The sequence below is a fragment of the Ornithodoros turicata genome, chromosome 4, assembly GCF_037126465.1.
Source record: "Ornithodoros turicata isolate Travis chromosome 4, ASM3712646v1, whole genome shotgun sequence".
Lineage (NCBI taxonomy): Eukaryota > Metazoa > Arthropoda > Arachnida > Ixodida > Argasidae > Ornithodoros > Ornithodoros turicata.
In genome coordinates this window covers 82,866,733-82,892,879 of record NC_088204.1, presented here as the reverse complement: position 1 = coordinate 82,892,879, position 26,147 = coordinate 82,866,733, and the positions used below count along the sequence as shown (strand labels likewise).

The 26,147-nt window shown below is 44.7% G+C and overlaps 6 protein-coding genes across 6 annotated transcripts; 3 read left to right on the top strand and 3 right to left on the bottom strand.

Annotated features, from left to right (window-relative positions):
• Window positions 1-922: 922 nt before the first annotated feature.
• LOC135392596 (fas-binding factor 1 homolog) lies at window positions 923-7,330 on the bottom strand. Its single transcript, XM_064623303.1, has 12 exons — window positions 6,997-7,330; window positions 6,812-6,883; window positions 6,515-6,748; window positions 6,343-6,412; window positions 5,171-6,017; window positions 5,016-5,116; window positions 4,902-4,949; window positions 4,574-4,840; window positions 3,876-4,015; window positions 3,588-3,706; window positions 1,969-2,271; window positions 923-1,087 (listed from the first exon to the last, which is right to left on the bottom strand). The coding sequence occupies exons 1-12, from the start codon at window positions 7,013-7,015 to the stop codon at window positions 923-925; spliced, it is 2,385 nt and encodes a 794-aa protein (XP_064479373.1). The 5' UTR covers window positions 7,016-7,330.
• Window positions 7,331-7,640: 310 nt separating this feature from the next.
• On the top strand, window positions 7,641-9,286 carry LOC135392170 (uncharacterized). The gene is made up of 3 exons (XM_064622871.1): window positions 7,641-8,414; window positions 8,670-8,805; window positions 8,872-9,286. Exons 1-3 carry the CDS (start codon window positions 7,825-7,827, stop codon window positions 9,085-9,087), a joined length of 942 nt encoding a protein of 313 aa, XP_064478941.1. The 5' UTR covers window positions 7,641-7,824; the 3' UTR covers window positions 9,088-9,286.
• A 2,435-nt stretch (window positions 9,287-11,721) lies between these two features.
• LOC135392174 (cyclin-dependent kinase 2-associated protein 2-like) lies at window positions 11,722-13,295 on the bottom strand. Its single transcript, XM_064622874.1, has 3 exons — window positions 13,157-13,295; window positions 12,838-12,915; window positions 11,722-12,492 (listed from the first exon to the last, which is right to left on the bottom strand). The coding sequence occupies exons 2-3, from the start codon at window positions 12,868-12,870 to the stop codon at window positions 12,190-12,192; spliced, it is 336 nt and encodes a 111-aa protein (XP_064478944.1). The 5' UTR covers window positions 12,871-12,915; window positions 13,157-13,295; the 3' UTR covers window positions 11,722-12,189.
• A 159-nt stretch (window positions 13,296-13,454) lies between these two features.
• LOC135392169 (Golgi to ER traffic protein 4 homolog) lies at window positions 13,455-16,114 on the top strand. The gene is made up of 8 exons (XM_064622870.1): window positions 13,455-13,609; window positions 13,916-13,994; window positions 14,079-14,160; window positions 14,557-14,706; window positions 14,758-15,037; window positions 15,337-15,412; window positions 15,472-15,538; window positions 15,603-16,114. Exons 1-8 carry the CDS (start codon window positions 13,500-13,502, stop codon window positions 15,710-15,712), a joined length of 954 nt encoding a protein of 317 aa, XP_064478940.1. The 5' UTR covers window positions 13,455-13,499; the 3' UTR covers window positions 15,713-16,114.
• Window positions 16,115-16,191: 77 nt separating this feature from the next.
• On the bottom strand, window positions 16,192-17,389 carry LOC135392171 (transmembrane protein 186-like). The gene has a single exon (XM_064622872.1). It carries the CDS (start codon window positions 16,965-16,967, stop codon window positions 16,257-16,259), a length of 711 nt encoding a protein of 236 aa, XP_064478942.1. The 5' UTR covers window positions 16,968-17,389; the 3' UTR covers window positions 16,192-16,256.
• Window positions 17,390-22,663: 5,274 nt separating this feature from the next.
• On the top strand, window positions 22,664-23,665 carry LOC135392164 (motile sperm domain-containing protein 2-like). Its single transcript, XM_064622864.1, has one exon. It carries the CDS (start codon window positions 22,765-22,767, stop codon window positions 23,608-23,610), a length of 846 nt encoding a protein of 281 aa, XP_064478934.1. The 5' UTR covers window positions 22,664-22,764; the 3' UTR covers window positions 23,611-23,665.
• The last annotated feature ends 2,482 nt before the right edge of the window (window positions 23,666-26,147 follow it).

Sequence of the window (26,147 nt, the reverse complement as noted above, 5' to 3'; positions counted from 1 at the left end):
TACTGCACGAATTTCATCAATAAAGCTAGATACACTCTATTCTGACTACATCCTTCGTGGGCTTGACCGTGTTTTTATGTCGCGTACATTTTCCCGCTTTTTTTTCGCACATATTTTACGCTCACCTCCCTTAGAAGTGCCATTGTGGCATAGATAGGACCGTCGGTTTGGGGGGGTGTTTTTTGAAAACCAGGCGTGTGCATATCTGGTTTTATTTCGGAAGCCAAAAAAAGGTCAAATCGTGTGGAATAGCAGATTATTGGCAGGAAAATAAAAAACAGCATTTCTCACATTGTAGATGAGCATGACATGCAGAATGGCCATGCTGAATGTGTACTGTTTAGTGTTCTGCAGTTTAATGTTCTGCAGGTCTGCAGTGCCTTCGGGTTTTACCTGAAGTGATGCTAATGCAGATTGGGGGTAAAAATGGGTTTAACCCTAAAACGCAAGGTGTAGAGAGGGAGCTCATTTTCCTCCATAGTTAATGCCATTTTTTGTGTTATGCAAGTGAACATGGTAAGCCAGTACTTCCCAAGCTCTGCTAACAACGCGATCCGTCAAAAATACTAAGATATGACGTCGCGATCCCCCAGTGTATGAACAGTAATACAACAATGAGGATGAAATTTATTTTGACAGTTTATATAATGAGGGTGAATGAGCCGAACTACAAACCTTCTCAAAAAGAAGAAAAACAATGTATGGCTGTGGAAATGGCTGTTCCTATTCACTAAAGCGAGCTCGACTCAGAAGAGTGGGCAGAGCATGATCCAAGGCAATCATTTGCTGTCACTATTTTTTTAAGTTCCTAAGCCATTTTGCGACCACCCACTGAATCTGTCACAACCCCCAATTTGGGAAACAATGTGGTAAGCGATTAAAAGAAGCAGATGGGATCCTGACAAGCTAGTGCATGCCTACTCTAGGTACAGTACTGGAGTCTCCTTCTCTCGGGTACTGTTCCTTTTATGGTAAGCAAGTTCCCACTTGCCTTAAGTAGTGCACTTTCTCTGGCATAAAGTTGAGCTTCCCACGTTGCCAGGAAACGTTCCCTTTTCTTGCATTTCTCCCATAGCTGGTTTGCAGCCTGTAAGAGAAATTCCTCTCTTTTCACAGTACCTTTATTGGATGCTCAGTAGTAAACATTAAGGCTTGAAAACAAATTGTTCAAATTAACGGTGTTGCCTTTGTGCATTAATTTCCGAGGATAACATTCTGCTGCTTTTTCTATCTTTCCTCAGGTGGCTTTCTTCACGGAAAGGGGACCGTAGTAGCGAAACCCCGGCATTCAATCGATACATCTTATAACTAGGTATCACACTTTTCTGAGTTTTCAAACCGCAAAATTTCGGGGGTGCTTATTGGAGTTTTCATTTGTAAAAAAATTGAGTTTTTCGGAGGTTTGAGTACTTTGCTTCATTCGGCCCGCTTGCAGCACATTTCAAACTCCCTTTTATAGTGAGTTGTTGTAAAACATACAAGCATACCTGCGCAAGTTAGTGTCTGTAAGACGACATCGTTGTTTTCTGAGTCACTCTCAGTGTAGAGAAAGCGTTAATGCTGGAGTTTCGTCAACTCTGAGTGGCCTCTCACAACTACGCGATATCCTCATGACTGCGAATGGCCGGGTCTGTGGATTACCAACACACCACTATTCTCGCACTGAAGAAGTTTGTTGCGTTTTGGATATACCCAAATATGTAAAAAAAAAAAAGCTACCGGCGAGTGTTTATCGGTGTTTGTCGGATAAAACCGGAAAGTCCGAACCCTGCATGAAAGGATTGCGAGCATACGCACTGTGCGCAGTTTGCCTAATTTTTTGTTGTTTCAAATATTGAACTTGTGCTGGGCAGTTTTAACCAATCCAGGTAGCGTATCTTTGTACGAACAATTTTTTGAAAACAACCACTGCAAGTTCTGAGAGAAACCGAAGTTTTCCTTCTTGCCAGTTAAAGAGTTGAGACATACCATAGATGTATTTTCTACGTCTCGTCGCTTGATGTTAAGCTGGAGGGCAGTTGCATCGATCTCTCGCTGCCGATTCTCCAGTTGAGCAGCTCGAACCTGGTCTTCCCTCTCCCTGGTGGTGTCTTTGAGGGACGACGCGACTTGAGAGACTAAATTGTGTTGTTCTCTGAGCAGATTGTTCTTCATGAGCTCCAGAGCTGCTCGTTGTCTTTGCATCTGATCTTCCAGAAGATTTGCTTTCTCTTCTTGAGCCTTTTTATATGCTCGTAACTGAGCAACTTCCTGGCTTAGTTTCCATTTTTCCTGCATCACAAAATGCGCTCTGTCTTTATTTTAACGAGACAAGTAAAGTTCAACGTACGAGGAAAGTTTTAAAACTGCCTGGCGCAAACATCTATTATAAGTGCAACGCAAATGAGAGGAGAAGTAGGGAGGGTGGGGTATATTTATATACGGGGTGTTCTTTTTTTATCCATTACGGATCTTTTAGAAAAATGCTACGAGAGCAGCATACGTGTTGTTTTGTAGTTGAGTTCTACGGCTAGGTGGATACCATGGCGAAGAAGCTATGTAACCTAGACGTGACTTATCAACCTAAAATTCATCAATCGACTATTTAATTAGAGAATTTTGGTGCAAAATGGGAGACAATCTTCAACAAGCACGAGTATTGCTTGTTATAAAAAAACCCTGAAACGCGTATGTGCGTAAAAATATCCGTATATCTATATAAAATATCCGTGAAAGTGATGCGCTCCTGAGGTGTACTTTTTCAGTTTCTGCTCATTTACATAGTGAAATTTGGAGATGGATATTTCACTGCTCGTCCTCGTTTCAGGATTTTCAAAAAGATAGAATGTATTTCCAGGAGGATTTTCTCTCATTCTACTATTGCACTTTTTCCCAAAATTCCCTAACAACAACTTGATTGTGAGTTGATTCCCTAGTTAAATTCTGTAGTTGAAGAATTGATTAATGAATTTTAGGTAATTAGTCATCTAGTAGTTACATACCCTCTTGGAGAGGACATTCACCTGGCCGTATAGCTCACCCGCTAAAAAGACGTCTGTGCTGCCCTCGGAGCTTTTTATACAAAAATCCATAAAGGATAAGAAAGCACCCTGCTTATTATTATCCACTTTTTTAAAAACTTGTCAGGATGAAGTTGTCAAGAACATGTTAAGGCAGAGTCTCAGCCTTCTTCAGTACAAAAGACACTTGCGAACACACTTTCACGAGGTAAAACTTCTATTTTTATCCGTGCTCGAGCAAATATACCCAAACAGATAGGCAAACTAATTCATCAACTGTTGAATATACTTGCAACATAATAATCACTTTTGATACATGGACATATTTATGTATTTATTGGATACTGTGTAATTTGCCAAGCCAAACACACTATGCTTAGAACATCCCAGACTTTGCTGAGGCCCTTGCCCCCGTTAGAAGTTGATAGCTGGGGGTAGTATTTTTGTCCGACACAGTGAAAGAGACTCAACACAATTCACTAAACAAGCCATTTATCTTAGCAACCACATGTTCTATGATGTGCAACATTGTACTTTTTAAAGATTCTGCAAGATGTACAAGTGATCTTTTACTAGTATTGTTCATACCTCTTCAACTTGTTGAGTTTGCTGGCTATTTAGCTGTTGCAGGTATGCCATGAGATTCCTGGCTTGCCTCAGTTCTTCCCTCATTTCATCGTGCTCCTTTCTAAGCCTCACCTCAAGAGCTGATAAAGCAGTGTCTTTTGTCAAAATGGTTCTTGATTTTGTACACTTGAACTTGTACAATATACACTTTGTGCAATGACTGTTCTTTGCCCATGTACAGCTTCTCTTTTTTTTTCTTCTTTTTTTCAGTCAGATGTACACAGAGAACATTCCGAGGGAACATTTTACCTTGTAGTTGGCGCTCTTTGCTGTCGAGCGCATTCTGTCTATAGTTTAGTCCAGAATCGACCGTTTCTTCGAGTTTAGACTGGAGTAGTTTTATCTCGGACTGTTGTTGACTCATTTGCGTCGTTATGTCTTGAAGATTTCTGAAATGTGCAAACATTGCGTACACCATGTGTAGAGCCCAGGCTTTCCACAAAATTCCGCGAAATTGACCGCGTCTTGCGTAACCTCCTGTTACCCTCGCGGAATATTCGATATCTTACAGAATTATGTAACGATTTGAATTGATTTGACATTTTCGCGGTTTAAACTCGATAAACACTTGCACGGCTGAATGTGCCGCGGTGAAAGGAAATTTAAACTAGAGCAACGCTCGGAGAGAGATTGACAGAGCTAAGTCTGGTTTTCTTTAAGCGCTGAAAAGTTACGAAAGGCTGGAAAAGCGCGCGGGATGAGTTGGTGTGTGATCTTGGGAGAATGCTGCACCTTTTTTGCTTGGTTTCTCTCGCACGCGGAATCCTGCGGATTTGTAAATCCTACTTTGCGGAAAAGTAAATTAAGTATAAATTAAGTTCTATAAATTAATTAGAGTTAAGTTAGCAGTCGTCTCGTTAGCTGTCTTCTGTGTTTGGCTGCTTTTGCACTTTAGTAAACGTAAGCAGGAAGCTACTTGCTTTAGCCACGCAAAATGTATGGATTACCTCGACTGGTCCAGTGTGCTGCACACGGCCTCCACCTCTTGGTTCCTAATCCACCTCACCCGTTGCATCTCTTCCTCGTGCTGGGCTTTAAGTTTGCTAACTGCCATCTTATGCATCTCTTGCAATGCATTCACTTCTTCTTTGCACTGTTGCCGGAGCCTTTCTGTTCTTTGACCGATTTCACCCTCCAGACGTGTTCGCTCCAAGTCAAGGTCGGCGGCCTTTTGTTCCATTTTACGCATCTGGGCTTCGTAATGTGCTACCGTCCTGTTTGTAAACGGTGCACTTTCTTTTTTTTTACTTTATCGTAATAGAGCTCGTAACTTACTTTTCATGTTGTTCAACCAGTCTCGACTCTGTCGTCGTCTGCAGGCGCCTAAGATGGAATATTATTCGGAGTGAATTTTAGACGCTTTTGTACGCGTGTTTCGAGTAGCCTTACTTGTACATCTCTTCGCAAGTTTGTAGTTCAGTTTGATGCATCTCTTTCAGTTTATCAATCTGTCTTCGAAACAGCTCTTTTTCTTGTTCAGCAACTTGCAACTGTACAGAGTGGTAGGTTAATATGCGTCGTCGTGAAATTAATCGAACATTTACCTTACTGTTCAAGCTGCAGACCTCTCCTCTCAGCTGCGCTATAATGTTCTCCATTTCTTCCATTCTGGCAAAATCTTGCTTGACTCCTCTATTACGGTTCCCATCTGCTTCGGAAACTTGAGTTTCACGTTGAGACCTGGTCACGCTCTCTCTTTGTTTATCTGTATCGACTTGATTCGCCGTTTCCAGCTTTTCGGGTTTCTTGGGCAGCCAGGGGAGGGCTTTCTTTGTACCTTTTGTCTCACACTCTCCCAAAGTCTTCTCACCATTTTCTCCTCCAAAGTCGAGATCATCCAGGCTACCGCTAGCCTTCGGTCGTCTCTCGAGAAGAGCACTCGATTCTCCTCCTTGCTTAGCCGATGTTTCGTGTTCCACCTCCTCACTTACTCCGAGCCAATCCAATCCTCTAGTCCTCCGGCTTCTCTGAGACAAAGTGCCTGATAAACTGCTATCTGGTGCGGTGTTGGGTCTTGTAGAAGATGCTCTTTTTGCGGTGCTAGCTGTCTCCGTCTCGTTTTTTTGTTTGTCCGATAACCAATCTGTGCCTCTATTGTGTTGTGGCTTTGACGTATCACCTGCAGCTTTCCGATCAGGATCAACCGATGTGGATCCCAGAAACGAAAGGTCAATAACCCCTCGCTGCCTAGATGTAACAGGATTGTCGGTAGGGGGCGCCTTTTCAGGTGAGGTTTTGCCAACAATATCTCTACTTGGAGCTGTTCTGGGCGTTTTTGTTGACCCCGTTTCAAGTTCAACATCTGTCGAGTCTTGCTGTAGCCAGTGTTCAAGTTTACTTGCGAGGTTAGCCTTTGTTGACTTAGGTTCAAACTCTGGCATATCCGAAAATCTGTAGGATGGATTGAGTGGCTTATAGTTTAGGTCTTACCTTTTCGGGTTAAACCCGATTCGATAGGCTTCCCCTCTCGGGTTGGAACCCCTCCCCAAATTCTAATCACGTGGTGTCAGGTATCATGCACATCTATAGAGTGTACGCGTGTCTCGTGTAAATATTATTTGAGTGCAACGATACTATGTGAAGCATGTTACTGCATGTGCTGCTTTTCACTGAGAAAGGCATTTCACCCGAAAAAGTCAGACCGTACGAATATTTTGGAGTCAAATGGTCATCAAAGAGGTACAGGCAAGCTAACCAAGTGTTTCAATGATAATACCTCACACTGTGGGTCTTCTCCTCTTTCTTTGTGACGTCTCCATCACTTTCCAGGTGGCATTTCGAGGCATCTGAAGAAAAGCGCTGGTATGATTTTCACACCGCGCTGTGTTTTCTCGTCATATATGCTTGACTTTTCAACGCACCAAGGAGGTTACTTTGTATACTTTTACCCCGAGATTGCTTTGACAAACTCTGTTGTTGAACTGCTTGCCTCCATGCTCCTTTTTCAAAGATATCGCTGAAGGGATCCTTGGTTGTGGTTTTTGCCTCTTGTGTCCTTCCTGACATATCATCCACGAAGCTTCTTGAATTCTTTTTAGTCGTGTCAGCCCGAATGTCTTCCGTGAGAAATTCTGCGTTTTTTGCTTTCTGTAGCGCGTTCGGTTCTGACTTTGTTGGTTGTGCTGGAAATGAGGAATTGACTCTCAGTTTGATAATGCTTGTTCTATACGGGTGTTTCCAACTACCTTTTGATGGCGATGCAGAAGACTTCTTTTTGCCATTTTCAGTAATATCGGCCAACAGATCGTCCAATGTGTCTATAATTACATAATATATTTGAAAAGGTTCTATAGACTACAAAAATACGGTTATCAAGGGCTATGTTCTAGACGCGGCAACTGTCTACAAGGGCATCACGCATATTGCTTACCATCAAAATCGCTATCCATCCCTTCTGCAACACACCTGCGATATTATTAAACGTTTCCTACACCAAGAATCGAATCGCTATATGTGACGTTCCTAACGTTGCGCGAAGCACTGAGAGCACAATTTCTTGTCCTCATGTTGCCAAATATCTGTTGAACGTACAGTTTAACTGCTGGTTTCGGTTTGTTTGCGACCGCTTCTGAAACAGCACTCGGAAAAGTGACCGAATCCTCCCATAGCAACGGGTTCCCGCTTCCGCTTCCGGTTCGGTCTTGTGCGCTTTCGATTTCGAAACGACAGAGACGAATTCTGGGGAGGGCGTAATCGCCCATCTCCCTCCAGTTTCCTTCCTCTCTTCCCTCCCCCGCTGCGCGCGCGCTTTGATAATTAACCCCCCCCCTCCCCCCAAAAAAGAGGGGGGAGCTCTGGATTCGCCGGATTCGCTCCCTGATGATTGGTATAGTGTAGGAATTATTCATTAAAAGATAAAAACAAAAGACTTGCACAGGCAATAGAATGCGCCTTCGTAGTAGTAGTAGTAGTAGTAGTAGTGGCACCTAATCCCCTTTGATACTTTTCGAAAGTTCGAACTGCTAGGTGGCGCAAGCTACCGCCCGTTTCAGAGAGAAAAGCCAGAAAAGCCGCACTATCCATCCATCCAATTCATCCTCCGGGATCTCTGTGGGCCGGTCTGATTCGGGACAGGAGCAACAGGAGCGTTGGTGTTGGAATTTGCAGGGGTTACCACACGTGTGATTGAAAAACAAGACACGCTTTAAAAATACCGCGGCCATACAAAGCCGCAAGATCATGTCGCAACGATGGGAAGATGGAAAAAGACTCAAGTAAACGTTCCAGTCCGGAGAGCGAACTCTTCCGAGCAAAGTTTGAAAAGCTTCACCGGCGTGCTTTGGCTGGAGACATCCCCGAAGAGGAGATCGTAAAATGTCTAAAAGAAGAACTGAGCAAGGTGGTGCCTCCCAGACGATTTCGCTTGTCACTGTGGTTAAAATGTTTCATCATCATCGCCGCATTTGCAATGTCATACGACAGTTTGGAAGACGTTCCGTGTCTACTGGAGCCCAGTGCTGTCTTTATGGAAATGACACGCCCTATCGCGGATTGTGCCTTCTGCAAAGTTGACGGATTCTTCGAGAGCGAAAACATGACGAGGGAATTGTTTTTGGAAATCGGTTATTCCGACCGACCCATCATCTTACGCGGAGCAGCGAAAAACTGGAAAGCTATGAAAACATTTAACTTCAGCTTCTTCAAGGCAGCCTACACTACCGCTAGCAGCTCACTCAAAACGAACGACGAGTACTGCCAGTTTTTTCAGTACAAATGTAATTTCGAGACGCTCGAAGATTTTTTCAACATGCCGGACTCTCCGGACGCAGGAACGTGGTACGTCGGATGGTGAGTTTATTTTCCTGTTTTTTCCTGCACGTTGTGGTTGACGCAGTAGAGAGACAAAGCTTCATTCATGAGTAACTCCGACAATTCATGCCGGCGGACAGGAAGCTGAGCTTCATCCGGTGCCACACGTTTCGCTACATATTTTTATTTGTCCGCTAAAAATGCAACTATGTCTGCTCGCGTGGGAGGTTCCGTGTAGACGTGGAAAGCTTTCTTTATTTGGCTAGTCTGAAATAAATTTTCACTTTGATACAGGAGCAACTGTGATCACAGGGTGGCTCAAGCCCTACGGGAACATTACACGAGACCGGCATTCCTTCCGGAGGATTCCGAGGCGAGCATCATAGATTGGATCTTCATGGGCTACTCTGGTAATGGCGCTACGATGCACGTGAGTTTATTGTCAATTATTGTTCGTTTCCAACTGAAAGATAGTAACAGAGATGCCAACATGCAGCTAGATTATGTCCTGAGACCATCCTGGCAGGCCCAGATATCTGGACGCAAGAGCTGGCATCTGGTTCCTCCCCCTGAATGCGAGGACGTCTGTCGGTCCCTGTCCATTACGGCCGAACCGGGTGACATGGTCATGATTAACACCAACAAGTGGTATCATGGCACGTGGGTGGAGCCCGGCGAGATCAGCATCACTATCGGTTCAGAGTATGACTGAGAGGATTCTTACAGGTTGCACACTCTTGTTCATAGCTGCTTGTACCTGATGCAGGTGCCTGACGCAGCAAACAGAAAATAAGCTAATATTCGGGACACTTTCGACACGAGGCTCAACTTGTCGAGCAAGGAAGCAAGTGAGCCGGTGTAATGAATTTGTGCTGCTGTGTTCCACGGCGGTTTTAGCGCTTTTAAAGGGACCATGAAACGATATTTGACAAGCCCACGATCATTTTTAATTAGTTCCCCTGTACTAAAGCATGCACTCCGTGAAATACGAAGTTGAAAATTGTACAAATACCGAAAATATTCGATATTTACCACAGGCGTGAACAGCAGCTGCTACGGCCCGCCTCCGAGGCGAACTGGCCGTGACATCATACACAGAACATGTTGCCGATTTGCGGACGGGCTTTTGCGAGCAAAGTGCGAAATTTTCAAACAAGCTTGTATACTTCGTCACGAAATATGTTTTAATTTGACTTGGAGACAAGATTATAACTAACCGTTTACACAGAATCCTACGAGAAATGTAATATAGTCGTTGACTGTCAGCATGGTTACCGGAGCACGTTTTCCCCTTTTAACTTCATCTTCGTCAACATACCTTGGTCGGTGACATTTTATGAGCTGCTGCGTACCAAACGATCCATAGACGCCGTGTGTGTCGCATAACCTCTTCCTCCATTGCTGATAATTTGCCTTTCGCCATATTTCAAGTGATTTCGACGGGAGATATACAACGTCGTTGTTGTCCAAACCGAAACCATGCACCCACGTGGTCCGGCGGGGTGTGTACTCCTCGTCGTTCACAGTTAGCTGAGAGGATTGGATGGCGATGACGTAAGCCCACTTCGAAGGCATATATCCAGCGGTCACACCCTGCTATTTTTGTCTGATAACTGCGCCCCCGTTGTACTGAATACGGCCAAAAGTCGATGTGTGTACGGTGTGTGTAGAACGGTTTCCTGCAGAGTACTCAGATTTCTCGAAAATCATTTCATGGTCCCTTTAACATTGTGGATTCAATCTACCGACAAGCCCACGAGGATGTTTTATTTATTTTACTAACGCGGGTTTCAGTACTCTGCGAATGAATTGTACGTCGCAATGCTTTTATTTCTGGGACTTTTTCGGAAACATCCCCGAATTGGCTCGGGTAACTGTTCGCAGATAATGCCGCGCTGCATAGGTTAAGCCGTCGCCATTACATTATCACCGGCGGTGCTTCTCACCAAAGAGTTAAATGTATAGGCACGGCAATTAATTTGTTGTCTGCTACAAGTCTCTCTCGAGGGCAACTACCCTCTGGCTATGTGACCGACGAGGATCATAGATCCAATCAGAGGATATGCAAAATGTTACTACCACCTGATACGTTCCGAACGTTTTAGACCTGCTGTATAACAGTGTGTGCTGCAGTACCAGACATAACTCGGAATTATGGATCGATTCCTGATACAGCTCTGCACACGATGTCCCGAAAACAGTACCCTGGGTACAGCTTGAGAATTTTTCTCAGTCTGACCGAAGCTTTTTTTTATACGATCAAGCTGCTGCCAGATAAACCGCTCGCAGGAGGGCGTCTCAGCAGCGAGGTCGGGTAAGACTTCCAGCCAGACCAATAAATATGTCACCCATATTTGTGAAAGGCATTTAACGAAACAAAGTCACGCGCCACTCATGAGCTTAATGCACTTAACTCAAGTGTCAAGTCAAGCTTATTAGAGCGATTCGAGCCAGTTTTGTGAATGTGGGCTCGTTTCACGTTTCGGTGCAACATGCAGCTCTTTTGCTCAAATATTAGAATGCCTCTTCCGAGGTTAGTCTGCTCCAATACATGTATTGGAAAAGTGTAATGGGCTGCTGTTTTTTTATACTAGGCTACGTAAAGATATATGTGCAAGTATAACACATAGAAAGTTCCATGCTTTATAGTAGGTTGCATTTATGTTTCTAGTACATATATATATATATATCCCATAGTGCGAGTTAACTAAGTCAGGCGAGTTTGTTTTTAATTACAGATATATACTTGTAAATCACCAGAGTCTGTGTGATGATGTCAACTAAAAAAATGTGCTTAGAACAACGAGGTTTCTACAAACTACTACTACTTTATACCTGACGAGGGCTTTGTCCGTAAATATTTCCCACGTTGGCCATCCATATTTAAGTGCAACGTTTGCTACCATTCTAATTCTGCGCTGCGAGTTAAATAATATTATCCAAAACTGGTTCTTTTTTCGAGACAGATCTGCCAGTTGTTACTCACTTCCCAGTGAGTACATTTCTAGCCCTTCCTAGTGCATATTTCCGTTGAAACAATCGTAATATTTGTTGTAGAACCATTATTTGGTACACTATAATTAACGTGGGGCTTTCAAATATTACAAACATTTATGCCGCTAAAGACATCGATTGTTAAAGTACTTGTTCTCACTGTGAAGTTCCTAACGTTACTTTTTCTACAGAGAAATCACGCGCTGTTATATAAAGTGTTTCTACAATTAACCGTAAAAGGTATTGTTACGTTATTACACGACCAAATGTGCAATCCTATCGATGCAATACAGATGCGCAAGTTTTATATTTGTGCCAAATGATGTCGCTAGTGTGCAAATAAAAGCATCAACACGTTTACAAATGTGCCGAATGTATTTTCCAATTCTATGCATTGTGAAACAGTTCTCGAACACATTCATTTGAAAACCGCACAAAATAAATACCACCACAGCAGCCCTTTTATGTACCTGGAACAAAGCCTTTCCTTTCCTGGCAAAGCCTGGCTTGCCTTTCTTTAGAAAACTAACATTTAATTGACACTCAGAAAATTTATACACGTTTACACTTTTTCAAGATCATGCTAGAAACATGCACTTTCAGGTTGCACTTACTGTTTTTTCCTGACATTAATGGGGGTTAAGTTTGTGACATTTTGTTAATTTCTCAGAGGCAGTTGTTGGACATTCTCTACCTAAGCACTCCAAAAATACTATTTAATACTGCCAACAATTTTGTTTGTTTGTGCCGTTTAACACGTTTCCTTATCATCAACAATGTGGAAAGCTTCTGTTTGTTTTGTTGTTTTCACGATTTCGCGTCAAGATCGAGCATTGCGTTCTGTCTCCATGAGGCACTCTCGAACCAGGATTCGCGCGTGTACGATGCCCCGCTTGAGTCGTTCGGCGGACGACTTGCTGCCGGCATAAGTCGGCCGAATGTCGCGCCCCAATTCCTCAATGACGGCTAACAGTTGGGTGTACTTGGATTGCGGGTGTCTTGGGTTTGGAGGTAGTCCGTCTCCCGGAATACCCAGCGGGATGGTGGGGCTCCCCGCATGGTGCGGGGTGCCCGGATTGCTCTGGGCAGGGGAATCGGTCGATCGCGAGTCGTCGTCCATTACCTGGATGAAGGAGAAAAAAAGGTGAGCAAATCTATCAAAAGCGTTTGAGGTGACAAAGTATGCTAGAAAACGAAAATTATCTATCAAGATAAAAAGATCCTAAACTTTAACTTCAAAACCCAAAGCTATGTTCATAACAATGACTGATGGGTGGAGCATAACGTCAAAAATCGTAAGTTACGAAGGAATTATATCGTCATATGGGCAATAATTGTTGAGCGAAAATGTTATATTAGTGATGCAAAACGTGTTAATTATTCCAAAAGGATGCCAGTCACGCGTATTGCCCCTCCCCTGTTGAGAATGATCTTGCAAGTTGTGTAAAAGTAAAATAACCATCAATACCTCGATTGATTTGAGCAGCCACTGATGAAGCATCGTAATTTTGGGGCCTATCGAAGACTTGATGTAGGCACGGACACACTGCAAACACAAAAGGCAGATGAGTGGCAGAACAGCAGCACGAGAGACACTTATGTGCGCGAAGACTTTAGGCTTAGTGCAACAGCGTACAGACACATGGTCTGTATGGTTCGGACGCCTCCTTGTGTCTCTACGGTTTGTACCCGTCAATTAATGACCGTGATATGCAATCGAAACGCCGGTGTAAAAGCCAGTAACTTTCCTTCTACACAGTGCATCATACGATCAGTTAGGAACCCACCTGTTCAGTGAAACATAGCAATAAGATTCTTTCTCCACCGACGACAAAGACTAATTTAGATAAAATAATCGAAGCGGAAATAAAATTCGCACATTCAAAGCAAACAGGAAAAAGGAAACAAAAAAAAAACAAAAGGTGTAAAAGCAACCAGACGGCAAGGAACTGATTTTTATTTATTACGTTGGTTAATTGCTCAATTGGAGACCTGCTAGTGAAGTCCCATATGCGGCAATTTTATGACTTGTTACCGTTGTTACTGGACTGACAGGAAAGTTGGGAAGGTTTCATCGGCTTTCATCTGTGTCGGGTTTTCTGGCTACCCGAAAACGCAGGGCTGGCCAAAATGGCTGCGCGGTTAACGGGAACTGTGAGGGTTTTAAACAAGTTACACGCGTCAATAGATGCGGGAAACTACTACGAAGCACATCAGATGTACAGAACCATTTACTTTAGGTTAGGCCATACCCGTTTTTCTTACTTCGTAGCGTAATACATTGCGAGCAACTGTTGTCAAATGTCTAACGTGAGCACGTTTCATCAGTACGTGGGTCTCTTAGCCATTAGAAGAAATAAACGAAACGCTCGTTATAAACACGAATAAGGTTTAGATAATTGTTTTTCTACCTTCTGTTGTAAGGAGTGTTACAGCGTCATTACCGGATAAGTAATGATGTGCAGGGGATCAAGCGTCACTGACATTGGAATGACGTTATGATTCATTTCGTCAATACCTATATATTTTTTATGCGTGTTTCCAAGGTATCTTAACCAAAAGAGGTACAACGACCTCAAAGAGCTCCTCTACGATGGTGCGTTAAAATTACTGACGTTAAAGGAGGTAAGTTTAGGTTTTAATAGCACTGGACCTTGAAAACTAACGAGCTGCTTTTTCCTTTCTTTTTTTGCACGTGTTGTTCTGCAGTGCAATAGTGGTGCTGATATTGCAAACTTGTTGGTCGACGTCTTGTCCAAGTCAGAGACAAAACCCAACGACGAAGAGATTGGTGAGGTTTTTGCACTAGGGAAACATTTCACCTCAACATAGTTGAACTACATATCCTTGGTTGATGCCACAACTTAATAGGTTACCCGGCGCTGCAATTTAAGGTTAGATCATTGCTGCCTGAATTGTTTTAGTACCTTGTACTTAAGCAAACGTTCCTGCATGAGAAGAGGAAATGTAAAGGTTACAGGTAATGATGATTGCATGAGCGAGCCACTGTGCCAGTCCCAGTGCGGATCCTGCATAGCATGATGATGGTATGGATGGTAGGACAAATGGTGAACAGAAGCCCCGTACGAATTATTGCATAGTTGGTATAGCGTAGTAGGTCATGCTCGGGACACTTTCCTTTCCTGTCACTCTTTGGTGGTTCCTACATTTTTGAACTTTTGTACAGAACATCTGGGCACTCTACACGCACTTTTAAATGCAAGTTCCCCCGAACGAACGGCATTCCTCGTGAAAGCACTGGAGTGGTCCAGCGACGCCTCCCATCCGAGGGGTCACCCTCTTCTTCACCGTTTCGTTGCCCTAACATTATGGAAAGGTGAATAAGGATCCCTCAAAATGCTGTAATGCTGAAGAAGACATGTTTCAGAAAAGAACTACGCGGAGAGCCGGTACCATTTCATCCATTCGACAGACGGTGACAGTTGCGCGGCGATGCTGGTGGAATTCCAGACGTCCAAGGGTTACAGCAGCGAGATTGACCTGTTCATAGCGCAGACTGTATTTCAGTACCTGTGCCTTAGGAAGGCATCCACAGCGACGGTTGTGTTCTATGCCTACACCCAGAAACATCCCAGTGTCCATACGGGACCTCCTTTCTTTCTGCCTCTCCTCAACTTCATCTGGTTCCTCTTGCTGGCAGTTGAGACGTACGTATATTGTTCAATGGGGGTTACCCTCGATGAATGCAAGACCCAAAGTCTTCGCAGCAAAGGGGGCAATAGAGAATTGGCACAGCGAATACCTCTACGACATCGCATCTCTGCCAGTAAAACATGACGCGAGGGAAAATGCCGTGATTACGAGAAACTGTAGGAATGATTCCCCCGATGCGATAATTATGACACGTAGAAAACAAAAAATATCTTTCTCCAATGATCCAGTACGTCCTGAATGCATTCAAATGAAGCGAGATAGCATTACTTATTTGCCTAAGTATGACTTGCAGCCGGAAACTGGCAATCTTCACAGTGCTCTGTGAGCAGTACCAGCAGACAATAAACAGGGACCCGAGTTATCCTCAGGTAATGAGAGAGAGATAAATGAGATATATGTTCTGATAGCGCCATATCTCTCTCCGTAGTACTTGGACAAAATTGGTCAACTCTTCTTTGGACTGCCACCACCGCCAAAGCCACAGGGAGGTTTTGGTACGGTCACGGTTTTATTTCTTATCGTCGGGTTTGACTAAATTATTTTATTGCACCATCGCAGGCAACCTTATTCAAACGCTGCTGGGAGGCCTTGACGACGCCGTTGCCGGCACATCACGCGGTTCCACGTCGGGAACGGCAGATGAGGTTGAACCTGAAGAGCTCGACTAACACAATTAGGGACTCCAACATTTTCCTCAGAGAACTATTTTCGATGCTGCGAGCGGTCCAACAAATTAATGCTTCTCACTGGCTCGTGAAAGAGGGGGAATGGAGTGAGAAATCCAGATGGGCAAATTGAAATTTACGTTTGGGAGCATGAAATGAATTTACTTGTGTACAAATGTTTTTGCCACTCTGGGTGATTGGGGGAGTTGCGCAACCTCTGTTGTTAAAACTGGAACAGTACTTGGCACACTGCCGAGCAGCAATAAAAAAAAAAAGTGCGAGCTTTGGTGGAGTACCCTGAACCTATGTACTTGCGTTATTTTATTATTATTATTATTCGGACCCCAGTGAATGAGATTTGCTGGTGTGGCTTTAGTTCTGGTTTGAATAAAAGATGGTATCGGTGGTGGTTCTTCCATGAAAATAGAGCGTCACTCGTTATGAAGGCATTCTGTGACCACTGTCTGGACAAAGCGTAAAACGAGAGTTCCAAACCTACTTTATTACTTGCTTCAACGTCTACACAGTAGCACGACGAAAGAATCACTCACGTCGGGAACCTTTCGTCCTGACCAAAAACTTGTTCAAACAATTCCCTATCTACAATGCCACCATGGCGCAATGACAGGAAGAAGGGATGCTCGGGGCGGTTGTGTCGATGGACCTTCACCAAAATGTCGTCCCATTTCTCACCAATATCCGAAAAGTGTGCAACGTCTTGGGTGTTCAAAATTTCGTCCGTTCTGTGGCCGAAAAATGTGAGATGCGCCACTCGGATCTTGCTACGATCTTCATTGAGATAAAGTATACCTACGATGCGTTCGGCGAAATTTCCAATCACTAGCATAACCAGACAGGCTAGGAGAGAGGAACACAGAACAGCCGTAGATAATTCAGTCTCCACAAGTTTGAAATATTCCGTCAGCAGAAATGTGGGTCCCATCAACAGCGTAAAGCAAGTCTGATACACCTTCAGTCGGCAGAAGAAGCTAACTCGATGGATGTGAGGATACTTGAATATAATAGTCCACTGCTCTTTCTCGATAAGCTCTTGCCTTCGTTTCGCCACTTCGGAGTAGCGAATTTGCGGACTTGAAACGACAGGGAGTCTTTGCAACGGGTCGCACAGCCTGACACGTTCGTCGGCTGCTCTGTTGCTATTTCTAAACCATGGCAGGGAAGAAAGCTGTCGTCTGCTCTGAACAAACTGTTGTCGTACATAACGACGAGATAATGAACATAAGTTTGCAGTAAACATCAGTAATTCGTAGTTACACGCAGAGCACAAGCGTCTGCACACAAGTGCAATGCCAGACTCCTGATGGCTACCTTGATGGCTACGTAGCCGGCCCGTAGTGTCGACTGGTAGAAAAGTAGAAACACGAGTAGAAACTTCCTAATGAAGTCACGGGTGCGCTGTGGTCTTTCAATTTAGCATTGGCTTGGGGACAATATTCCAAAGTGATCGCTCTTTTTGTCAAATTTTGAATTGCCCCATTCGGCCAGGCGGCGCAGCGCTCGTCTGAGCCACTCTGACGCTCTTTCGTTTTCGGTTTTATGGCGCGGCTTCATGGTAGCGTCTGCCCAGTCTAATATTTCTTCGGCAGTCCATATGTCTGGGCGCAGTCCGTCTGCAGGCATCCGTCTCGTGCCTGGAAGAGCAAAGCACTTTCTCTGTCACCTCTGTATTTGGGAGAGATACCTGGTTGCGACTTCTACGTGTTGTATTCTCTCAGGCTCTGTTTCTTCTTCACATTATAGTTGTCTCGCGACGTAAACACCCAATTATTATCTTCACATTATATCTTTCCAATCTTCAATTTCGGTCCTGTCGATTTCTTCGTACGTATTTTTGTCCACTCTCTTTCGTTGGGACTTGTTCCCTCGGTGTACTTTCTATCCTACTGGTTTACTTCGTGTATCCAGTACGTTTTTAGCCCGCTATCCGAAACAATGGAAGATTTTTTTTTCTTCTAACGATTGTTCCCCGGAATCAGGTGCGGTCAATGCAATGTAGTTTTTCCGCGGTGCTCGACAAGCAATGCGCTGTTGGTGACCACCTCGATACAGTGTTGCCCATAATTGTCAATTTTAATTTTTTATCTTAAAAAAGAACTTAGGACGGACGTGTGACGTAGGAGTAGCGAGTGCTCAGGCTATCGAACGGATAAACTTTCTGAGATAACACCTCTCAGGCCCGGCTTCACCAAAGCCGATTAACATTTGAACCGTGACCCCTTAATTCGAATTTAACGCTTGATTCTCCTTCACTAAAGGGAGGTATAATAAATTTGATTCTTCCTCCGACGACATTTCGCTTTTTCTAAAAAAGCGCAAAGCGATTGTTTTTTTTTTTTTTTTTTTTTTCAACATACGGTAGAGTCAGCTCGTGTTTCGCTCAACGCCCATAAACGCTTCGGTTAATCCAGAACAGTGGCGTAGCCAGGGGGTGGTTTAGCGGGTTCAAACCCCCACATTCTATCTTCGCTAGTGCATTTGGGAGAGGGAAACAAGGGGGAAATCCTCCTCCCTCGTGTAAAGTTTCCATAGAACCCCCCAGAAATATCTGGATACCATCCTGGTTCTGTATAATGAAACACGTATAAATCCATCAGATTATTTCCACAGAGAGTACCAAACGCTCTAAGTCCATTTTCGCACACGTTGTCTAAACGATTCCTGACTGGTTTCGTTCTGTGAGTTACATTGAGCGATATTTTGTAATAGATCCTCTTTGAACAGTACAGCGCTACAAGAACATCTTACGTTTTATTCGCAATATCGGCGATTGTGAATGTGTTGCCGAGGACTGGTGGCGACGACTCGTTGAACGTGGTGGCACGGTACCTTATGGCTTGTGACGTCACCACCTTTTCGGCGCGGTTCCAGCGTTTGAACAGATTCGCCAAGGTTCGCGTACTTGACCTTTCTTTTCGAAAGTTACGAGTACTGTTATTGATAGAGCTTTTATAAATATTAACGAATATACCGACGAAAATATTATGTACCTACATTTTTTAACTTTTGCCTTCTGATGTTCTTTCCCTGACCACGGTCACAGAAATTAAGCTTTTCTTAAGTGACTCGTTGTACTAGTGCTTGTGCCTCGCTGAGTGGGAAGTTTTCTTTTTCTAATTGTTTATAATGTCTAGTCTGTTAATTAGACGGTCCGTCACTTTCTAGCCGTTCTCGAGCCCACAAATCCCCTGGGGCCTAGGCGGACGATATGTACAGTATGCCTTGTACCTTCAGTGAAAATAAAGAAAGAAAGAAAGAAAGCGTCATGACGGGTAGAATTTTAAACGTGGATTTTTTACTGCGTTATTTTTAAGTGTGTATTTTACGTAAATACAGCCCTAGAAGATCACTGACCGTCACTAGAATATATTTGGAATCGTTCTGCGCTGCGAGTAGCATATTCCACTCTTTATTTGCGAAATGACTGCTGTGCTGTAGAGTGCCACTATTGTGAAGGGGATATCTCCTGTTTGAATCCATCGTGAAAGCAACACGTGTAGTACAAGAGCCAGACAGGTTGGAGTGAATAAACTCTCGGACGATGAGAAAAGTCTGAGTATTTAGGAACGTGGTGGATTATCACGAAAGTCCTTGTACATCGCAATGGCCCTGTGCTGTCAAGGTCGGGGTTTTGTGCCTCTTTTAGGCGACCTCTGGGCATTTCACGCTGTCTTCAAGCAAAGGAGAGGAGACGTTATTATCACTGTGGCTTACGAGCAATACGGACCTCCCCTCATTCGTCTTCCGATATTCACGAAGGAACTTTTGTAAGTACCCAGTGAACCCCGAGTGTTGGTGGACGCTCAATTAACGCTATTTCTAACATACCTTATCAACTGTTGATAAGATAGATTGTTAGCGTGGATCGAGAAGCTACCCGTCAAAAAGAACTCGCTACGAGTTAAGTTACCGTGTGAAAAAATGTAACAAAGTTAATAACGAAGTTCTTCAGCCTGAAATGTATCTCGAATTTACGTAGTTACTTAAAAAAAGAACGAGTTGCTTCCAAGTTACTTCGGACACAGGTGCAGCGCGCGTGAGCAGTAGAGTTCGATCTTGTGTTGTATTACTGAGGAGTCCTTTTGGGCAGCCACAAAGTTCCCGCCCAGTTAGCGAAGAAGAAGAAGAGTGCAACACGCTTAGATCGATCGATTGATTGATTGCTTAGATCGTTTTCGTTCATGTCCAATAATTCAAACGCTTCGCATCTTACTCCCTTACGTCCTCATCATCCCATTTATGTGTGTGTCCATGTGAGCGCACAATGGTTCAGCTTCATTTCAATGGCAGCAGTTCTTACTTCCTCAATAGAATACTGTCATTGGTTGAATATCACGTTTTACGGCATAAAATGCCACGAAAGAACCGGAGAGAGAACAAGAAATTATGTGGACGTGAGTGAAAAGCGATGAAAAAGGAACGAGTTCTTCTGAATCACGGCGCAAAAGTACAGAGCTAAGTGACAAGTTACCAAAAAGGAAAAGAAACTTAGTTACAGTAACGAGTTACCTCGAGCTCTGACTGTTACATTATTGTTGTAGATATACCGAGCGCAGAAAAAACGTTAATTCGACACTATAGGTTTTCAACGGTAGATATCCAGCAGATATCAACGTTGCTTCTACATTCTACCTGCAACACATTATCAACGTCGGACAAAATGTAGAATTGAAACGCCGGATAAGTTTAATGTGCTTGACGAATTACTGAATGTCTCAAACCAAAAGCAGTAAGAAACATAGACGTTGTCCTGATGGACTTTGAGCAATCACTCATGCACTTTCATGTTTGTGTCTAAATAAATATAGAAACGTCACTCTTATCATTTTGACTCAGAGGAGCAGCTCGACAACAAACTATGTGCTACAGGTCCGCAGGTACATTAAAAATCCTGTACCAACATATCCTAGTGACGTCCTGCGAGGTCTTGATGTATTTTGTTTTGCTTCCCACTTTGTATTTAGTGTGGGGTTAATACATATCAAGCACCCATATACACAATATATTGGGGAGGGGTAGCAAAACAAAACGTAGAAGAAACGATATCCGAGAACACTCAGGAAATGTAAAGGTAACAGTGGACAACGTAGAAATTTCGGCACTGAGCGCATTCATTTTCAATGTCAAGTTAGCATAGATTCTACAATGGATACCTTGCAACGTTATTTGAACGTTCGTAATCGTCGCTGACTGAACAATAACGCGAGTGTAATTGGGCTTGTGTACCCTCCATGGTTCGCGAGAAAGCCTCGCCAAGTTTATCATGTGCTTGGAAAAACTTTCTCGTAGACACACGAGTGCGGTTCCGGAACGTCGCTCAGCTCTTCTATATATGTCGCGAATGTATTTTGCAGATGACCATCGAGGCATTTTAAAAGAAATACAACGATGCCATTCAGAATGATGATGATGATCCTCTTTTGGTGGAACGCAATAATCGGCAACGCATTCGGAGGTAAGCACTTCTCATCGCGCTATATACAATATTCATTGTGTTCGTCAGATCATTGGAATTGCATGGTGCTTCGACTTTTTCACTTTGAGCGTCGGCAATGCTTTTATTGTGAACTTTCTCTCTCATAAAATTAGGCTCCCGCAAGAGTCGCACCTTAAACTTTTTCTGCGGCAACGAGCAGTTCGTGAACGCCCTGACCAGTGCCATCCTGGACCAATCTCGACAGCTTCTGAAGAAGACGGAGCCCTTGAACTTGGGTGACGGACCCCACTCTGAAGCGATCACCTTGCGCAGAGGCCAGCTCTGGGGAGCTTCCACGGCTCATTTGCGCAGTCCAATGGTCCTTCGTTGCGACAACAGCTTCATTGTGGTCCGATTACACGTAGCCCTCAACAACAGCGAGATCATCTACGAATGGGAGCCACATCTCCTTCATGATGGGTAATGCTATTTGGGACGTCACGTCAATCACGTCAGTGTGCTTTACAGTTTGCACACAAGTGCTCTTGCTCTGGCATACGAGCATCACTCAGTAGCCTTCATCGGGATGCTCCCTGTATCACGGTTACCGCCAGGACGATTGGCGAGGTCGGGGAGGGTGGGGACTTTCTATTTCAGCCTTAGACACATGTCAGCAAGCTGTTTTTGGTTATGCGACAATGGTTATGTGGGATCTGGTCGTTCAATATCTTACCACGCCCGATCGAAATTCCATTTTAGGATTTTCGAGCCCCATTATAGTCGACGGTACGTGTTCGTAACTCGGTTTTAGAGCTAACAACCCGGGTAGTCGACCGCATCGGCATAACACGCTACCAACGAAACAGACCGATCGCTAAAGTGGAACTTGTACGCATATAATTCCCTTTTTAGCACTGTGGCTATAAGCGCTGCACAGACGTGAACATATATATGAACAGGGGACCGGGGAAAAGCGCTGTTTGGACGGGGATTGACCTCGTAGTCTTTAGCTTTGTCTTGAAATTACCGTCAGCGAGCAGATGCTGTAATCACTCGGCCACGCCCTCGTTCATTCAACAGTTTCTTGCTTTTCTCTCTTTTAGACCCAAAGGCACAGTAGCCCTGTTTGCTCGTCAGCTAGGCATCGAGGCTGTGTTCCGAATGAGCCGGACATCGTCACAACATATTCAAGTGGTTCACTTGGAGGTATCCGAACTTCACGGACCAGACTTTAACGTGACCGGCGTGTGGCCGTACACCCACCTCCTATCTAGTGTCCTGAATGTCCTGCTGCGAACGTTCCCTTCCGATGCCAGAAGAATCGTCTCGGCTCCACTCAAGGAAAATCTGCAGAGATATCTGGAAAAGACAACTTTCTTGTAACTGCGAGGAAATAAATAGAATACTAGTTGGATGGGAGTTTTCTGACGCAAAGAGCCGTAACAAGTGACGTCATTCATGGTCTAAATCCGACGAAGAAGTTCACTCACGGCCATCTTTTGAGTGGAAGAAGAAGCTCTATGGGGAAGAAGAAAAAGAAGAAGCACACTTTGGAAGCGGCTCAAGTCGCGCTACGAGTCATGGGGCGTCGAATGTGAAGTCTGCAAGCACGAGTCCCAAGATGCCTTTCCCGGACATGTTTGGCGAAAGCAGATATTGCATTACGAGCGAACACATGAAAGCCTTCAGGTCCCGACTGTTGACCGAAATCCCAAAGGCAGACAGGGATCGCTATCACCCTTCGGACCTACAGAAGGTGAAACAATGCGACGAGTACTGCTGGCGGTTCATCGTGCATAACCGCCTGGACCTACAACGCGCTCTTCGTATGGCCAACACTGCCTTACTCTGGCGAGCAGACATCAAAGTTCACGACATCACCGAGCTAAGTCTTCCTAAAGTGTACTTTCAGCTGGGCTTCATCTATCCGTACAATTTAGACCGGTACGGGAATCACGTCTTGGTGTTCTCCCTCAAGGACTACGTCCGAAACGCTTTGGTCCTTAGCGAAGCCAAGCGCTTTGTGGTCTTTTTTGTGGAGCGCCTCTTCTCTCAGTACAACACGAACCGCATCACTCTCCTCTTGGACTGCGAAGGGGTCGAGAGCAGGAACATCGACGTTCGTCTGCTAAAATTTCTCTGCATCATGTTTCGATCGTACTATCCGAGATCTCTGGGCTTTATTCTGTTACGTCAAGCGCCGTGGATGTTTGTGGCAGCTTGGAAGATCGTCAAGGGGCTACTGCCCATCGAGGCCATAGAAAGGGTCAGGTTTGTCACGACGGACGAACTTACAAATTACATAGAGAAAGAGAAATTACCCAGACGTATGGGAGGAACGGACTCGTACGAGTACGATTATAAGCCGGGATTCCCTATGGGAGATCGATGCCCCAGGCTGCCACCGTTGAATACGGTCAGTTGTACGACCACTACTCTCAACGTGTACGGCATGTTTACGGCTTGAATCTCGCCCACTGCAATACATTTCTTCATGCTAATAAAATTGAGCTTTCGTGTAAGTTGACAACCTTCCTTTCCTAGAGAGAGATGTGTCCTCTGCAAAAATGTCCATGAGCCGAACTACGTCCATGAGCTTAACGCACGTGTTTTTACGCAAGGATAGCGCCAAAAAGCGGGATCAACAGAAATAAAGGAAGCTGAAGGATTATCTTATAAGTTAAAAGGCGGCTAATCCCGATAGCCGCCTTACTTGGATGGCGGTGCAGCAATTCTGAAATCGTTCTTTTGTAATCACGTAACCATGCGTGCTGTCAAATCGAAATACGTGTCCAGACAAAACGATATGGCGAGCGCTTCTCTCACAGTATAATACAGGCGTAAAGTAGTTCATTTTCGTCTTGCGACATCATCGCTTCCAAGGAAATCCCCAAGTTGCATCAAGGCTTATGTGCGACCCCAGAAAAGCAAGCAACGTATACAAACTCCTCGCATCGGTACTAAACGCCCGTAGCGACGGGGATGCGAGAGGGGCAGACGCCCCGGGCGCCAGAGATTACGATTTCTTTTCTTTGTTTATAAAGCTTCTGGCTGCAACGGGCGCTTCAGATTTTTCCTGCCCCGGTGCGCAAACTCACCTCGCGACGGCTCTGACATCACGTGCGAAATTGAAAATGGTTTCAGAAAAAAATCTTCCAACAAGTGACGATATAATTATTTTATTGATTATTACTTACTACATATATAGATCAGGAGAAGTAGTAAAGGAAACATGTTCTTGGCTTTCCTGGACCTCCAGATCACAAGATTATGTCCAGTAAACTGGCAATATAGACATCAGCTACAGCTCTCGCTTCTGCGGACGACATCGCGATAGACGACCACGTACGGTAGGCGATAGACGACTTGCAAAACTTGTAGCGCCATCTGTTCTGCACCGTACGAAAGCTTACGAGCACCTGCGGGAATCATATCGTCAGTGGGTTACTTTCTCGGGTAATTTCATTTCGACTACACGTGAATTGACATTGACGTGACACAATACGAAATATTTAGTTGTTTTGCACGCTATTTCTGCTCTGGACCAGTGGCGTATCTAGAGCTACCTGCGCCCATGGCAACATGGTTAACATGATGTCCTTGGGGATGCGTTTTCGTGTGGTCCGCACTAGGTTTCACACTACAACCTCCCTAATCGCGGGTGCTTCAGATAATTTATGAATGTACCAGGTTGAGTGCCCGACCTGGCACATTCACACCCGACCACATAATGGCGCCCCTGTTCACCTGGCGCCCATGGCACCTGTCCACACCTGCCACACCCTAGATACGCCACTGCTCTGGACTAAACGTTGCTGTTGTACTCGCACAATATGATTGCTCGCGATCGTCACCAGGTTACGGGGGGCTCGACCCTCCCCTACCTGCCACGGGCCGACCCACGCAAATCGTGCAAGTCCGAGGAGAAATTAATATATGGGAGGGGGTACCAGTGCGACGAGCGCGAATGTTCTTGCAGTTTCTGCGTCTGTCTACGCTCTTGAATGGCTTTCAAAATAGGAGTGGTGACAGGGCCTCATTGGTCATAACAGCCCACATGTAATCACAATGTGTCTAGATTTGCATCCCCTATCTTGCGGCGTGCGCAATAGCCAGCTGGCAATAAAATGTCTGTGTTGGCGGACCCAGGAATAGCGGGGGGGGGGGGGGGGGGCGTTCGTATCGAGCCCCCCACCCCCCCTACATTGGAGGTCTGGCTACGCCACTGAGTATAGTTGGGGACAGCATGGTCTGTCGAGGCCACGACCTACTAGAATATAACGACCATGTCATAATCCCTCCTTGCCTTGCATGTTTCTCCGTTTACAATGTACAAGCTCGCCTGCACCCTAGCACTTTTGCAGTTCATGTCTTAATCAGCAACTCGTATGCAGAATCCCGTCCGCACGATCCGCTAGGGACGTTATGCATCGGCTCGCGAGATGTTAATCATGATTGGCAGTGAACGTGCAGAAGCGGACACACAGTGGTAGCAGACGACATCAACGGTATACACGCATGAATGCATGGAATGATGATGATAATGAATACCGATTTTGCAAAGAACCCGGCCATGACCGATATGGGACATGCACTGATGGTGCGAAAATCGTAAGTGTAAGCCTGAGGTAAAGCCGATACTTTACGAAGTTGTTTCGACTATATAGGTCAGCGTAACCGAATCATTATAGTGCATGCAAGCTTGCCTTGTTCGCATGTCCCTCTTTCTCTATCTCTTTCCGTTTGTCTTTTTTCACGTTGACGTTTTTGAGTCGAGCTGAAAATGCCGTCGCGGTAAATTTGACAAAAAAGAAAAGAAAGAAAAGTGCTCTGCCGCATGTCAGGAAAAGCAACTGTTCGCACACGTCGATCCCGCCTACCGATTACGCGGCAAATCGGCAGAGACCATACGCCACGTTCTGCGAAATTGCGACTGCACCCAGACTCATAGTAAATACGCAGCACAGGAACGCGGACACAGAATGAAGACAGGACGACTGCTAA